Below are 15,601 nucleotides of genomic sequence, written 5' to 3'. Positions count from 1 at the left end.
TTGTTTTTGTGGCTGTGGCTTGCTCTTCGTTTTATGGGACTCTGACTTGTGACTTCTTTTTTGTGACTTGTTTTTGTGACTGGAACCCAGTTCAGGTACTGATTGATTGATTGATTGATTGACTGATTGTCTGACTGTGGAAATGGATAAAAGCCCCGCATCCAAACAATGACTATCATCAATGCAGGTAAGAAAAATTTTTAATTTTAATTTTAATCATCTACAATACTGTCTTTTTTATTTTATAGTACAGTACATTGATTATTGCTTTCATTTTATGGATAAATGGTTTTGTTAGATAGTAAAATTCATGTTAAATTGCTGTTTTAGAGGTTGTTTTTAATAGTCTGGAATGTATCAATCCGTTCTGCATTACTTTCTATGGGAAAATGCGCCTTGGTTTTGGAACGCTTTGGTTTTGGAACAGACTTCTGGAACGGATTAAGTTTGGGAACCAAGGTACCACTGTGTGTGTGTGTGTATTTATTATGAATGAAAAGGATTGCTCAACTACATCTGTACCAACCTTTCTTGCAAACACGCTGAGTAATTACTTAGCACTACATTATTCAATTTATGAATTGGACTAAACTTTTTGATATAGTATTTGTTTAATCTTGATATTTTATTTAAGCTATACTTGAATCTAAGTGTGTGTGGTTTTTTATAAAAAAAACACTTGCAGGAATTTTCTGGTTAAGTGCCTCAACATTAGAAAGATGACAGGAGAGAAATCTAGATAGGACACTATTTTTGCTCTGCTTTCCCAACAACTCATCACTAAGAAGTAAAATCTGATATGGATTTAACACAAATGTGGATTTTAGCATGTGTGCTGTTTCAGAGCCATCATTCAACCCACATTGGCCTGGTTTGCATGTAATGTTAAGCCACGATTTATTAAACCATGGTTTACTTGATAGTCTGAACACAGCCCAGTGGGGCTGCACCATGGCTTGTTACCTACAAACAAACCACACTTGCAAGCTATGATTGCTGACTGGTATTTAAACCACGGCTTACGTTAACCAAAGCTTAGCACTGCATGTGAACCTAGCCTATATGTAGAAGGCCCAGGAGAAAAATATTTTTTTGTTTTGGATACAGTAAGAGAGTTGGATTGAAGTCAGGTAAACCAACCATAACAAATCCCCTATTTTCAGTTAATTACCAAGTCCGGTGACAGTAAGTGTAGCTGGCCGTGAGACAATCTTCCCAAACTGGTTTTCAGCTTCACAGATGTAGGTCCCCTCGTCATTGACCCACAAATCTAGAATTATATGAAAGGTTAAAAAAAACAAAAACAGAATTAGCACTTAACTTTCCAGGAAAAACCCAATGTGTTCATATACAAACGTAAGTGCAAATGTATCATAAGTATTGTATTGCCCCATCATCCACAACATAGACTTAGGAGACCAAGCTTTGGGATAAAGGTTATATTTATTAAAAATGTAACAGGATGGTGGAACTCTAAATTAACCAAACAGGAGTCAGCAACCTTTTTCAGCCGGGGGCCAGCCCACCGTCCCTCAGACCATGTGGTGGGGCAGACTATTGGGGGGGGTGAACGAATTCCTATGCCCCACAAATAACCCAGAAATGCATTTTAAATAAAAGGACACGTTCTACTTATGTAAAAACACACTGATTCCCAGACCGGGCCGGATTTAGAAGGCGATTGGGCCAGATCTGGCCCCTGGGCCTTAGGTTGCCTACCCCTGAACCAAAGCAACCAAATTCAAGAGTACTGAGGATTTTTTTTTCTAACTCTGGTTAGGGAACTATCCCTTCAGTCACCTGGGCAGTCTGTGTGTCTCCAGAAAAGAGGTGAGAGGAAACGACTCCCTCCTTTTTAGATGAGCCTTGGGTATAAACCCATCACATGCATTGTGACACCCCCAAGTCCCCCCCCAAAAAACACATAAAGCACTGGCAGATCCCTGAAGGGTGCCCTTAACCCAATAATGCCTCATTATGTCTATAGTTTTTTCTCCCTCACTTCCTCACCTGCCCAGACTCAATGCTCCACAAGCAATGAATCCCAGCCACTCCCTCCCACAGTGGGATGCCAAGAAGCAGATAAACAAGAAGAGTTCTTACCAAGTAGTTTATTCAATATTCACAGAGAGAGACAAAGGAATGCGGTCTCTCTTAGATAATGGCGTTGCTTCAAGAAAAGTCCCAGCCCCTCAGTCCCTCCTGTTCTACAACAGCCTTGTGTCAGTTGATCTGTGCTTTCTGCCTCTGAGCTTTCTGTTCTACTACTCTCAATGCACGCCTGGTCCAGGAGGGGGATCTGGTAAGCTTTCCAAAGAGAGTGAATCTGTCAGGTGTCTCTCCCCTGGTGCTTCTTATTCTTCCTCCTGCTCCCCTCCCAATATTTCCCAGCTTCTGCCCTCTGCGGCTCTGAACTATGACATTCTCCAAACCACTGTTCTAAATCTATAGTTTCCCTCTTCTCCGGGAAGTGCAGAAGAAGAAGAAGAAGAAGAAGAAGAGTTTGGATTTGATATCCCGCTTTATCACTACCCGAAGGAGTCTTCAAGTGGCTAACATTCTCCTTTCCCTTCCTCCCCCACAACAAACACTCTGTGAGGTAAGTGGGGCTAAGAGACTTCAGAGAAGTGTGACTGGCCCAAGGTCACCCAGCAGCTGCATGTGGAGGAGCGGGGAAGCGAACCCGGTTCACCAGATTATGAGTCCACCGCTCTTAACCACTACACCACAGTGGCTCTGGAGGAGGGGGGACAGTCTCCACAATTCCTCTTCAGTCCAGTCCCTGACAGCCATTCCTCCAAGTGCCAACCTAATTAGTCCCAGTGGGGAAACGAGGGGATTCCATCCACCCACCCAAATTCTACTCAGCCCCTTCAAACAGCAACTATCGTATTTTTCCGTGTATAAGATGAGGGTTTTTTTATTATGAGTAAACGTTAAAAATTGGGGTTCGTCTTATACATGGATAGTGCAGAGGGGGGACAGGCAATTGGGGGCAGCCGCGAGCAGGAGATTGTGAGCGGCAATTGGGCGGGTGATTGGTGGCTGCAGCAAGGCCTGCTGGCTATTGGCTGGTACTGCATCTATCGGGCTTGTGATTGGCGGCTGCTTGTGGCAAACGGGCAGATGGTCGATGACTTTGGTGACGCGTGCGATTAGCAGTGGCGGTCAGGCGTGTGAGCGATTGTTGACAATTCCCCCCCACCAAAAAAACTCAACAACTGTGGGCAACCCTCCCCCCCCAAAAAGCTTAACAATGCCAGGCAATCTCCCCCCATTTCCTTAATTTGGAGACCCCCAAAATAGGGGTTGTCTTATACATGGAAAAATACGGTAGTTAAATCCCACACGCCATAAAGTGAGAGGTGTAGGTGCCACGAAACAGCGAAGGCCACTGGACACTGCTTGGGCAGTATTTCTTTCTACAGGTACGCAAGGGTATTCAGTACCTGCACCTTTTAAAAAATAATAATAATGTGGCACTTGCTGTAACAACTTCATGGTGAATACGCTAACCCATATTCATTTCCGAATTTAATCCAGATGCAATGTTTCTGAGTTTTATTGTGTTACTTATTGGATTTCCCACGGAAATTGTGAATCCAGATTACAGTGGTACCTCGGGATACACGCTTCAGGTTACAGACGCTTCAGGTTACAGACTCCACTAACCCAGAAATAGTACCTCGGGTTAAGAACTTTGCTTCAGGATGAGAACAGAAATCGCGCGGTGGCAGCACAGCAGCAGCAGGAGGCCCCATTAGCTAAAGTGGTGCTTCATGTTAAGAACAGTTTCAGGTTAAGAATGGACCTCCGGAACAAATTAAGATTAGGATGGGGGGGGGACTTTTTTTTCTTTTCTTCTATGTGATTAACCAAGAACCCCTCCCCAAGAAAGAACCGTTGCATAACTGACCTAAGTAGGATGATTAAAAACTGTGTGGAAATGAATTACTAACCAAAAGTTTGGCTTATGGAGATCGAGAAAAGAACAAGGGTTTTTGGAATGACGCAGCAATAAAACGAGAGTTGCCATGTTGGCAGGTTCTGTCGAAAGATTGATGATCGGAAGGAGAAAGCTATGGATTTGTTTTCATATTGGATTCCTGGCAGAACCTCCTTAGAGGACTGAGAAAGGGAGTGACAGACCTGTGAAGATTAATGAGTAGACGGTAAGAGTGTTTTTCTTTATGGAAGCGATGAAATGCGGTAGTCGTCTGAATATGACTCTTGGACGAATGGAAAAACCCACACAGGATTACAATTTGTTTCAACCCGCTTGTGGAGACTATCAGAGGTCACAAAGAGAAAGGAAAAATATATGAAAATAACAAGAAGAGATGTGGAAAACAACAAGAAAGGATTAGATAGAATTGTGAACATTATTCGGACAGATTTGTAGACATTAAAGCAGCAGCAATAAGATGATTGGATCCCTTTCGGAACTTGAAATATGGGTACCCCCAACAAAAATTTAAAATTCGGCTTTGTAATTTGTAATTTATGTGATTTGATTTGATTGGTCGGTTAATAAAAAATATTTTTTTTAAAAAAAAGTACGTAACCAGAGGTACCACTGTACATGGAAAAATAATATGAGATGGCATTCTTGAGGAGGACAATATCGCGATGACACTGTGACCAAGCCCACCATAAACTGCTGTGTGGAAGCGCCATGTGGAAGCACCCTACCTTAAATAACGATTTACGTATTATGCACTATTTTTTTTCTTTGCCTTTTACACACACAGGTATATGTATATACAGGTATATGTCTACCTACTGTTAAAAGAAAGTCCGCCTGTTCTGAGTTGACTGATGGAACTAACTGCAAGATGCCTTGAGAATAGCGGGGCGCCGTCCATTCGTTGCCACTTCACCTTTGGTTCTGGGTACCCATGAACATAGCAAGCCAATGTCACATTTGAGCCAATATCCACAGATTCATCACTGGGCTCTTGTGTGAAAACTGGGGGAGCTGTGAGGTGGGATATACAGGGAAATAAACATCAGAAAATCAGTAACGGTCATATAGCTTCGGTATTTATTTTGAAATGACAGCTGAGGGACCCAAGCACTCCACTTTGATATCTTGTTACGTGCGACAGCTGAGCCATTCAGTGGGATCCTATGAATGAGATGTTACTGGACAGGAAAGACCCTGATTCAAAACCATGCTTGGTCATGAACTTGTTGGGTAGTCCTGACTAGCTCTCGGGTCAAATCCCCCTATAAGTTAGCAGGGTCAACAGAGCAGCAGAGAGGACAAGCATTTTAACTAAAGTACCGTATTTTTCGCTCTATAGGACACACCGGACTATAGGACACACCGGATCATAGGAGGGGGAGAACAGGGGAAAAAAATTCTCCTCCTCTCTGCTCAGCGCCCTGAGAAACGGAGCCCCTTCCATTTCTCCTCCTGCTTCGCTGAAGGGGTGCTGTGCAGAGAGGGAAAACTGTGCAGTGCCTCTCCAGCGAAGCGAAGCCTAGAGAGCAAGAGGGATCGGTGTGCACCGACCCCTCTCACTCGCCAGGCTTCAGGCGGCTATCCACAAGCCTTCGGAGCGCTGCGGGAACTCCTGCTGCACTCTGAAGGCTTGCGGATAGCTGCCTGAAGCCCCCAGAGCGCAGCGGGCATTCGCGCTGCGCTCCCGGGGCTTCAGGCTTCAGCCGGCCATCCGCAAGCCTTCGGAGCGTGGCAGGAACTCCTGCTGCAGGCTGAAGGCTTGCAGATAGCTGCCTGAAGCCCCCGGAGTGCAGCAGGAGTTCCCTGCACTCCAGGGGCTTCAGGGGCTTCAGCAAAAGCAACGCAAAGCCTCCAGAGCGCGGGGGGAGCTCTCCCTCTGCGCTTCGGAAGTTTGTGTTGCTATCGCTGAAGCCAAGGAGCCTGCATTCATTCCATAGGATGCACACACATTTCCCCTTCATTTTTGGAGGGGGAAAAGTGCGTCCTATAGAGCGAAAAATACGGTACTTTTTGCATGCTTGAAGTACTGCATGAAATTGCACCTGATGTGATTGCGATGACAGGCGACTGGCAGCTGAATTGCTCCAACCACCTGTCAAATTTGGACCATAAAGCTGGTCCTGATTAGGATCTGTCCTGTGGAGCCAAAAATGTCTCACACTCGTGGTATAAATGATAGTATGTCATATTAATAAACTTAGAAACTAGAAGCCACCACCCACCTAAGATTGGAAAACCCCATTCCATTTGCACACATATCTCATTAGGCGCCAAACAATGTGAATGATACTAATCAACAATATACATGAGTTTATTTTAGATCATCTTGCACAGTTTGCATGTGTCTATTCTGAAGCCATTATGCTTACAGCCAACATCCAGGGTTATCTTGCCAGATGCGCTTCCTGCAATATTGGTTGCGACACACATATAGTCGCCAGCATCCAAGTCCTGCGTTTCCTGAATCTTCAGGATTCCCTGGTGGAAGTCAATAATAAGAAAGTCGGATGCCCTCAACTCTAAATCGCCTAGATCCAGGCAAAAAGGAACAAGAGCAGGAAGTTAAAAACCTAGAATCGTTTCAATAAGCCAAACAGCTTTTTAATTTCTTTTTGAAACAGCAAAATGTCACTGCTCCACTACAAGCATCCAGATGAATATAATGGCGAGAACATAGAACAGAACAAGGAGTTGTGTACCACTGAAGTACTATTTGATGCAACTGTAGTTCTCTTAACATTTACTACAACATTTACAACTTTCGAATTTGGGTCTGTCCCCATAAGCAGCTGGAGTGGCAGTTTCATTAGATTCGCTTCTCGCCCTCAATTCATGACACGCTTCATTCACAGTAAGATGTCCTATCCATGTTAGCAAGTCCATGATATCCATTTCGAGCTGTCCTTAAGTGCTACAGTTTTACCTCATGAGGAAAATTAGTTGCCCAATCAGATAACAAAACTGGATATAGGAATATCACAAGGTTGGCGAAAGTACAGAAATACCCTAACTCAAGAGGAAGAGGAAGAGGAAGAGGAAGAGGAAGAGGAAGAGGAGGAAGAAGAAGAAGAAGAAGAAGAAGAAGAAGAAGAAGAAGAAGAAGAAGAAGAATTTATTATTCATTATTTATACCCCACCCATCTGGCTGGGTTTACCCAGCCACTCTGGGCGGCTCCCAACATAATTTTAAAAACACGATAAAACATCAAACATTAAAAACTTCCCTAAACAGGGCTGCCTTCAGATGTCTTCTAAAAGTCAGATAGTTGTTTATTTCCTTGACATCTGATGAGAGGGCGTTCCACAGGGCAGGCGCCACTACCAAGAAGGCCCTCTGCCTGGTTCCTTGTAACCTCACTTCTTGCAGTGAGGGAACCACCAGAAGGCCCTTGGAGCCGGACCTCAGTGTCTGGGCTGGGCGATGGGGGTGGAGACGCTCCTTCAGATATATTTATTTTAAAGAAGCTAGGCCAAACAAGATCAGTTTGGGAGAAGTACCTTTAAACCATTTAACCTGTGGAGGTGGGACTCCTGTACTTTTGCATTCCATTACAGTGGTGTCTCCAAGAGCAATTAGCAGTTCACTTTGGATTACCGTCAGTTTAGGAACTTCTGCAAGGGAACAAGACGAGAGACACTAAAATATGAAACTATTTGTCAACTTCTTTGGCAAACTGGGCAAGGTATATCCTGATTCTTAGCAATACTATTCCAAAACGTAGTCGTTATAATGTCTAGACAATATATCAAACTGAGGGAGGGTGTACTGTCTCAAATATGATACTAAACTATTTCATAGTAATTATACACTGGATAAAGTTGACCCTTTTCTCTTTTTTGTCCACACATTCCACTTATTTGGCAGTAGAATCTAACCTGAATCCAAAATGTTTAATGGATTCTTATATGTGTGTGTTCACAAAGGAATGAATGGCCAGGGGCAATGGCTCAGTAAACAATATGGGAGGTTGCAGTTCTGACCCTCTAGCTGTTGCTTCAAAGAGTTCTCAGGTAACCAAATTGGGAAAGACCTCAGTCTTGAAGAGACATTGGCGCTCAAAATGTACAATAGGAGACCAGTAATCTGACTCCATATAGGCTTATTTTTATGTTCAAATATTCACAAACCTATCTTCAACATTCACACACTTTCAGCTTCCTGATTGTGATTAGCAACTATTAAAGAAAGTGTGGGATGTAACCCACCGAGAGCAGTCAAGTACAGCATTCCTTGTTTTGCTAGAGTGGACATACAAGGGAATGTTTGGTCCAGCCAGTCAAAACTTCCTGTTCCTCCTGGCCAGGAGCATCCTTCTTTGCATGTGACTAATGGGTTGGCGTGACCTTTCCAGACCTGGTAAAAGGCCAAGTCACACTGTTTCTTTCTCTCTCTCTCTCTCTCTCTCTCTCTCTCTCTTGACCTTTCTGTTCGTCCTGCCTGCTTCCTGCAACACCTGGACTGTACCACTGGCTGCCACAGCAGTTCCCCAGGTCATCTCCCAAACAGGGTAAACCTGTTTGTAACTTTAAGTCTACTACTTAAACTACTTTTTGTTACTTATGAATAAGACTGTGTAGTCTTTCTTCTTTTAGGAGGGATTCAAAAGGGGTCTTATCAGGAATACAGTGGTACCTCAGGTTACATACGCTTCAGGTTACACACTCCACTAACCCAGAAACAATGCTTCAGGTTAAGAACTTTGCTTCAGGATAAGAACAGAAATCGGGCCCTGGCAGCGCGGCGGCAGCAGGAGGCCCCATTAGCTAAAGTGGTGCTTCAGGTTAAGAACAGTTTCAGGTTGAGAACGGACCTCCGGAACGAATTAAGTGCTTAACCCGAGGTACCACTGTATTAGAATATATCTCAATCTGGACACGGCAGATTGAATTGCTTATTGTCTTAAGAAACTCACACGAGTTTGCAAGCAGCTTTCTGCTGCGTAAGAAGGTGAATGTACTCTGCTAAGTGAAGAAACTTGACAGCGCAAGTTACGAAGGATATTAATAAACAATATATCCTCTCCTGCCACCCTCAACATTCCCACAGAAAGCAGCCAGCTACATTTTGTTTCTTATGATACTTGCCAATGTAAGTGAGGATAGACGTCTCCTTGGCCGTTCCAGCAGCATTACTAGCCAAACAGCCATACAGTCCTGCGTCTTTGTGGATTGCCTTTTTTATAGTTAAGGTGCCTTCAGGATTTAACCTATACCTGCGGGAGGAAAAAAGCATCCACAGACTGGAAGTGACTATGACAAATGTGATATTACGAAAGTGAAAACATCGGGCCATCGTGGCAAGAGGGGAGGTTCCACAGATGTTCTATGGTTAAAGAACATGTGCCACCCACATTCTCATTCTAAATATGATTACTTTTATAATAGGCCACTTCAGAAAATATAAAAACATTCTGGAGGGGAAGCTAAGTGTATTTGCTATTTAGTTAACTACCATCACCATCATTTCACAGCTAACAAAAGAAGACATTGACTCCACATGGAGCCTCTGAATCGGTCTCTTGTATCCTTTTTGCCCAGGGCTCAGAAAACGCCAGAACAGGACCTATTTCAACAGCACTCTATCACCTGGTAGCCTACTGCACAGACAAAAAGAAAAACAATAACACTTCTATTAACATGGGGATAATTTAAACTGCTTCCCTGTCTCTGGAAAATCCCCATAAAGGTAAAGGGACCCCTGAACATTAGGTCTAGTCATGACCGACTCTGGGGTTGCGGCGCTCATCTCGCTTTATTGGCCGAGGGAGCCGGCGTACAGCTTCCGAGTCACATGGCCAGCATGACTAAGCTCCTTCTGGCGAACCAGAGCAGCGCACGGAAATGCCGTTTACCTTCCCGCTTGAGCGGTATCTATTTATCTACTTGCACTTTGACGTGCTTTCGAACTGCTAGGTTGGCAGGAGCAGGGACCGAGCAACGGGAGTTCACCCCGTCGCGGGGATTCAAACCACCGACCTTCTGATCGGCAAGTCCTAGGCTCTGTGGTTTAACCCACAGCGCCACCCGTGTCCCTCCCGGAAAATCCCCATAGTACTCTCTATTTGTGCCAGTGGAACACTAGTACGCAAGGAGAGAGAGGTGATCAGTATAACCCATGGGTCGGCAAGGTTTTCCTCGCCTGGGCCGGTTCACTCCAGCAGAGATCCCTCCGTGGGCTGGATCGCATGCGCACCTGAGTGCGCACACCCACAATTTCTGACGTCTGCACAGAGCTGATTTTCGGTGTCTGCACAGACGCAATTTCCAGCACTTTGGAAGTGAGTCCCCATGCTGCCCTGCTTTAGCGCAGCGCGTTGGGACTCGCCGAGGGGGCGGCTTGATTCGGGGGCGGCTTGTGGGCCGGTTAAAGAACCCCTGTGGGCCGCTTGTAGCCCATGGGCCTTAGGTTGTCTACCCCTGGTATAACCGTTCATGGAATTCAGGTAGCACCCTTCCTGTGATTCAGTGCTTTTTGGCAGGCCAGCATTATGTGAAATAGGGGATTTATTTATTTATTATATTTGTTAATTGTTCACAGAGTGAACCAATGCCACTTTAAGAATGATTAAGAATGCCCAATAAAATAAACCTAAAAACACAGCTACAGTATACAGATAAAAGCCAGGACTTACAGATCCCACCTCACTAACTACGTAATTTTATTTGTACGCAACGCCTTTCCACAGTTCAAACCATGCTCTCAAGGTGGCTTGCAACATGAAAAGAACACATAAATGCAACATGACAGAAGTAGTCGTGATAAACAAATCATTAAAAAAGACACAACCCAACTGAACAGTAAAAGAGGCCACAATAACACCCTTCAAATTAAAGATGTTGCAAGATGTGAGAGCATTCCGTAAGTGGGGGCTGCCACTGAAAAAGCCTGAACTCATGTTGGCAACCTCTGAAACTCCCACACAAATAAGGGCCTCAGAAGATGACTGCAGGATCAAACAAGGGCCTTCGTTCATCAAATTTCACAATGCAACATTTTCAGTCAAGGATGTTTCATGATCACCCCCTACACACACACACCCTCTGAAGACAACAATAATAATAATATTATAATAATTTATTATTTATACCCCACCCATCTGGTTGGGCTTCCCCAGCCACTCTGGGCGGCTTCCAAAAAAAAATAATTAAAATACTGTAATACATCAAACATTAAAAGCTTCCCTAAACAGGGTTGCCTTCAGATGTCTTCTAAAAGTCTGGTAGCTGTTGTTCTCTTTGACATCTGGTGGGAGGGCGTTCCACAGGGCGGGTGCCACTACCGAGAAGGCCCTCTGTCTGGTTCCCTGTAACTTGGCTTCTCGCAGTGAGGGAACCGCCAGAAGGCCCTCGGTGCTGGACCTCAGTGTCCTGGTAGAACCATGGGGGTGGAGACGCTCCTTCAGATATGGGTAAAAAGATATGCACATACCTGTGGGAGCCCATGAGAAACATATCGTTGTGTGTCCACACGACGGTTGGCTTTGGATAGCCAGTTGCAGAACAACCAATGGAAACCTCAGATCCTTCAGTAAATGACTGGTTCTTGGGCGAGACAACAGCCTTGGGTGGTTCTGTTACATAAAATGAAACACAAATTATTATGGCTTTTCAAACATTATCTTACTACCGGACATCTGTAGACAGGGAGTTTTTACATGACTCCCCCCTCAACGTTCTGAAGAGGTACAAATCCAGGAATAGCTTTATCATATTAGTAGCTCTGAGTCAGATCAGTATTCAAGCTAACTCAATAAATTCTCCTTATCGGCCAAAGAGCACTCAGTGCTGCATGATTTGTAGGTGTTGAGCCTGGGCTTTTACATGTATAAACATGTCCTCTAGCACTGCAACATTGGCATTATCTGCTGGACCATCATCTTTAAAACTCAAACACTTAAACACAACACAATGGGATTATTGTGATTTGTTTCTTGAGCTATTCGTTGCAACTTGAGATTCAGCTGAGAGTCCCCTCCACAATTAGTTGGCGCTAATGCCAAAAGAAACAGGTTTTTAGGAAGAATTCTGCTTCCTAAATTACAAATGGCTTTTCCATTGGGAACATACAATAAAGACTTCAGAGTATCAGCTTTCTACCATTTCTTTTCACATTTCAGCAGATTGTTATCTTTCTTTCTAAACAAGGACATTGGTATGGTGATATTGCAAAACCATTGGCGTATAAATGCAAAGTTTTGCTTCTGGTGCTTTAATAGACTAGTTTTATGTGCTTGCTGCAGGAAACATCAGTGTATCATAAAAAGAGCAAAGAACTGATAAGCAAAGTGATGGGCTATGCTGAATCAGCAAAGCTAATGGCTAAAATAAGCAAATTTAACAATGTTTAGGAAAGAATGGAAGTCCTTTTCGGACTATTTAGAAAATTATTATAACATGATCGATTCGTGAGCAGGATTTGAACTGTGAGCAACAGAAAGAATTAGAGATTATTTTACTATGGTTATTATATAAAAGAGTGCGGCAAGGGGGTAGAATAAAAAAATCACCATGGAAAATGGGATGGGAAGTCAAAAAAACAAAAGAAAAAATTAATATGTATCGGAATTTTATGTGAAATTTGTGAAAATTAACAAAATGTGGTGTTATTTTTTTAAAAAAAGCTACAGTAAACATGATTTGCATGCCGTGTAAAGCATGAAGCAGTTTTAAATTGCTCTACAAATGGTGAGAGGAAAGACATAACTGACAGACTAATCAAGCTGGACTGGAATCAAATCCGGATAGTTTATATATTCCATGTATATGGCAGAACTGTTTTGAACTGTTTTGCCATGTGGAAAGCTGCCGGGGCTATTTTTTAAGCATTTTAAATGTTGCCAAAACAGACTGGAGGATGCTTTAAAAGCTTTGCGGGTTTGAAGAAGATCTACTCTTCTGTTGACCTTAGGAAACTGAGATTGGCTCAAATGGGAGGACACACTGTGCCTGAAAAGCACCGCTTCTGACAATACCCTGTTATTCTATTACGTAGTGAAGGAGGTACTCAGAAATAATGGATTAAGAAACACATTTTGCACATTATAGGGGTCTGTCCCGTGGTAAGTCAACAAAGCCTGCTGCAAGATGACATCTGGCAGCAATTACCAGCTTTGTTTTCTGTCCCAGCAGTAGCCAGTGACACAAGGACAAAGACTCAATGGGGATGTTTTTCTCTCATGGAAAGTTTGCTTTCTTCATGAGGGGTGGAAAACTCCTCACATTCCACATACAACATTGCCACCTTTTCCCAAATGCCCAACATGCCTCTGGGGTAATCTTTCTTTCACCCGAAATATTTTGATTTTGGGGGGTTTACACACAAACACAAAGAGAGAGTAAAAATGGCCTTCATTTTGTTCCTGATGATCCTGAAGAGGGAGGTAGTGGAACCAAAGTTATAGCTGCCCTGTGCTTTTCCCCCTTGAAGCAAACTTGCCTTGCAAAAGTTAAAAAAGACGTTTGGGCTTTTAGTACCACGTAAAGAAAAAGCAAACAGGAAACGTGTGGGGATCTGTTTGCATGAAGTAGCACTCATGTTGCAATTTGAAAGTTCTCAAAGGGTAAATCGACAGTCTCAAATGGCCATTGCTATTGCCTCACACAAAGTGCTTCCCACAAGGATAAGTGCCATGTAGTTCCTGGTTTCAGAAAAGGTAAAGGACCCCTGGACGGTTAAGTCCAGTCAAAGGTGACTATGGGGTTGCGGCGCTCATCTCGCTTTCAGGCAGAGGAAGCCAGAGTTTGTCCACAGATAGCTTTCCGGGTCTGCAGTCAGCATGACTAAACCGTTTCTGGTGCAATGGGACACTGTGACGGAAACTAGAGCGCACGGAAATGCTGTTTACCTTCCCACCACAGTGGTACCTATTTATCTACTTGCACTGGCGTGCTTTTGAACTGCTAGATTGGCAGGAGCTGAGACAGAGCAATGGCAGCTCACCCTGTTATGCGGATTCGAACCACCGGCCTCCTGATTGGCTAGCCCAAGAGGCTCAGTGGTTTAGACCACAGTGCCACCTGCCTCTGGTATCATCTGAGCAGGCCTCATTTGGAAGGATTTGTCCAAAGTTGACTAAATGATAGTTTTTGTTGTTTGTAATTGTGGAAAAAAAGCATAGCTTATTAAAGGAACATAAATTGTGGCATTTACTCAATATGCAGGTGCAAATGTTTTCTGCACAAATACTACCTCCTCTGAATAAGTGTTTTCTGGCTCTGGGTGCTTGGGTATTGTCAAGCACATATCATCTGACACAAATATTATCTATATTATTCTAAACCCACCACCCCATTACATTTGAGATCTTGTTGGGGTATAAAACACCCCCCAAAAAAATGTTAGTGTTATTTTTTCCCCAATTTTGGATGAAGGTTAAGCACACTCTATGTACTACTTGAGAATGGAATGTACCCATTTGGAGCATAAGGTCCACCCTGATAAAAATGAAATTGTTTTGGAGCAGAATTTTGGCATAGACTAATGGTTCTGCTATCTTGTGAGGCCTTGAGATATGTGATTAGTAAAAGTTATTTATCATCCATTTTGTTCCCTGAAAACCGATAGTTAAAACTGAAATCCATGATACATTTAGTACTAGGATTGCATATAGTACAAGAATTACAAGAAGATCAACACAGAATTTTCATTTTGATTAGTGTGGTTTTTTTAAATTCCACCGTTTGCTTGAAGGAGATCCAAAAGGGCAGAATTAGGCGGATACAATACATTCCCTCCTTATTTATTTCTGCTTTGTTCCTGGAATGGAACCTTGTTGAACCAATTCCTAGGGAAAAAGTATATTTACATAAACACACGCAGTACATTTTCCAACGGGAAAATGTTGTCTGGCACATATTACCTTGGATCATACTTCATCAATATGTACTGGATTTTCTGTAGCTCAATGTTAAGTGTTTTGTTGCAATATTCAAGCTTCATTCGTTAGCAGAAGCAAGGCAAACACATTTAGAAAGATTCCAGGCGCAGTACAGCTAAAGCAGAATTTACAGTCAGGAGTTCAAGTGAGGTCTAATTGCATGTTACACTTCTGTTCAGTTTAATAATGCTTAACCACACTAAGGGCTGGAATCCTATGTATGCTTATCTCACTGAACTCAGCGGGACTCGCTTCTGAATACATAGCATTGCACTGTAAGTTCCATTAAAGGTGAAGTCAGCACTGGGATAAAGAGAGGAGGGATGTGGCAGCAAGGTCAGCGTGGTGCAAAGGCGACAGCGGCACCAAATTGGCTCCACCAGCGTGTTTGCACTGCATCAGCCTCGCTGCTGTGCCCCTCCTGCTCTTTGTCCCACTATTTAAGATCATTTGTTGTGATTTCCTATCTTAAAGGTAAAGGTACCCCTGCCCGTTCGGGCCAGTCTTGCCAGACTCTAGGGTTGTGCGCTCATCTCACTCTAGAGGCCGGGAGCCAGCGCTGTCCGCAGACACTTCCGGGTCACGTGGCCAGCGTGACAGCTGCATCTGGCGAGCCAGCGCAGCACACGGAACGCCGTTTACCTTCCCGCTGGTAAGCGGTCCCTATTTATCTACTTGCACCCGGAGGTGCTTTCGAACTGCTAGGTTGGCAGGCGCTGGGACCGAACGACGGGAGCGCACCGCGCCACAGGGATTC

At 43.7% G+C, this 15,601-nt stretch overlaps 1 protein-coding gene across 5 annotated transcripts in view; it reads right to left on the bottom strand.

Annotated features, from left to right (window-relative positions):
* HMCN1 (hemicentin 1) overlaps positions 1-15,601 on the bottom strand; it is a 301,086-nt gene that overhangs the window by 187,036 nt on the left and 98,449 nt on the right. For all 5 annotated transcript variants that reach the window (XM_053391425.1, XM_053391419.1, XM_053391422.1 and 2 more), the window contains exons 12-17: positions 11,397-11,538; positions 9,053-9,180; positions 7,466-7,579; positions 6,337-6,495; positions 4,784-4,978; positions 1,172-1,270 (exon numbers count right to left, since the gene is read on the bottom strand). In XM_053391425.1, coding sequence (XP_053247400.1) covers positions 1,172-1,270; positions 4,784-4,978; positions 6,337-6,495; positions 7,466-7,579; positions 9,053-9,180; positions 11,397-11,538 — 837 coding nt within the window. The remainder of the gene's footprint in view (positions 1-1,171; positions 1,271-4,783; positions 4,979-6,336; positions 6,496-7,465; positions 7,580-9,052; positions 9,181-11,396; positions 11,539-15,601) is intronic.

This window comes from Podarcis raffonei, chromosome 6 (assembly GCF_027172205.1).
Source record: "Podarcis raffonei isolate rPodRaf1 chromosome 6, rPodRaf1.pri, whole genome shotgun sequence".
NCBI classification, from domain to species: Eukaryota; Metazoa; Chordata; class Lepidosauria; order Squamata; family Lacertidae; genus Podarcis; species Podarcis raffonei.
Note: the sequence above shows the minus strand (reverse complement) of the source record. Positions and strands in the feature narration are given on the sequence as shown.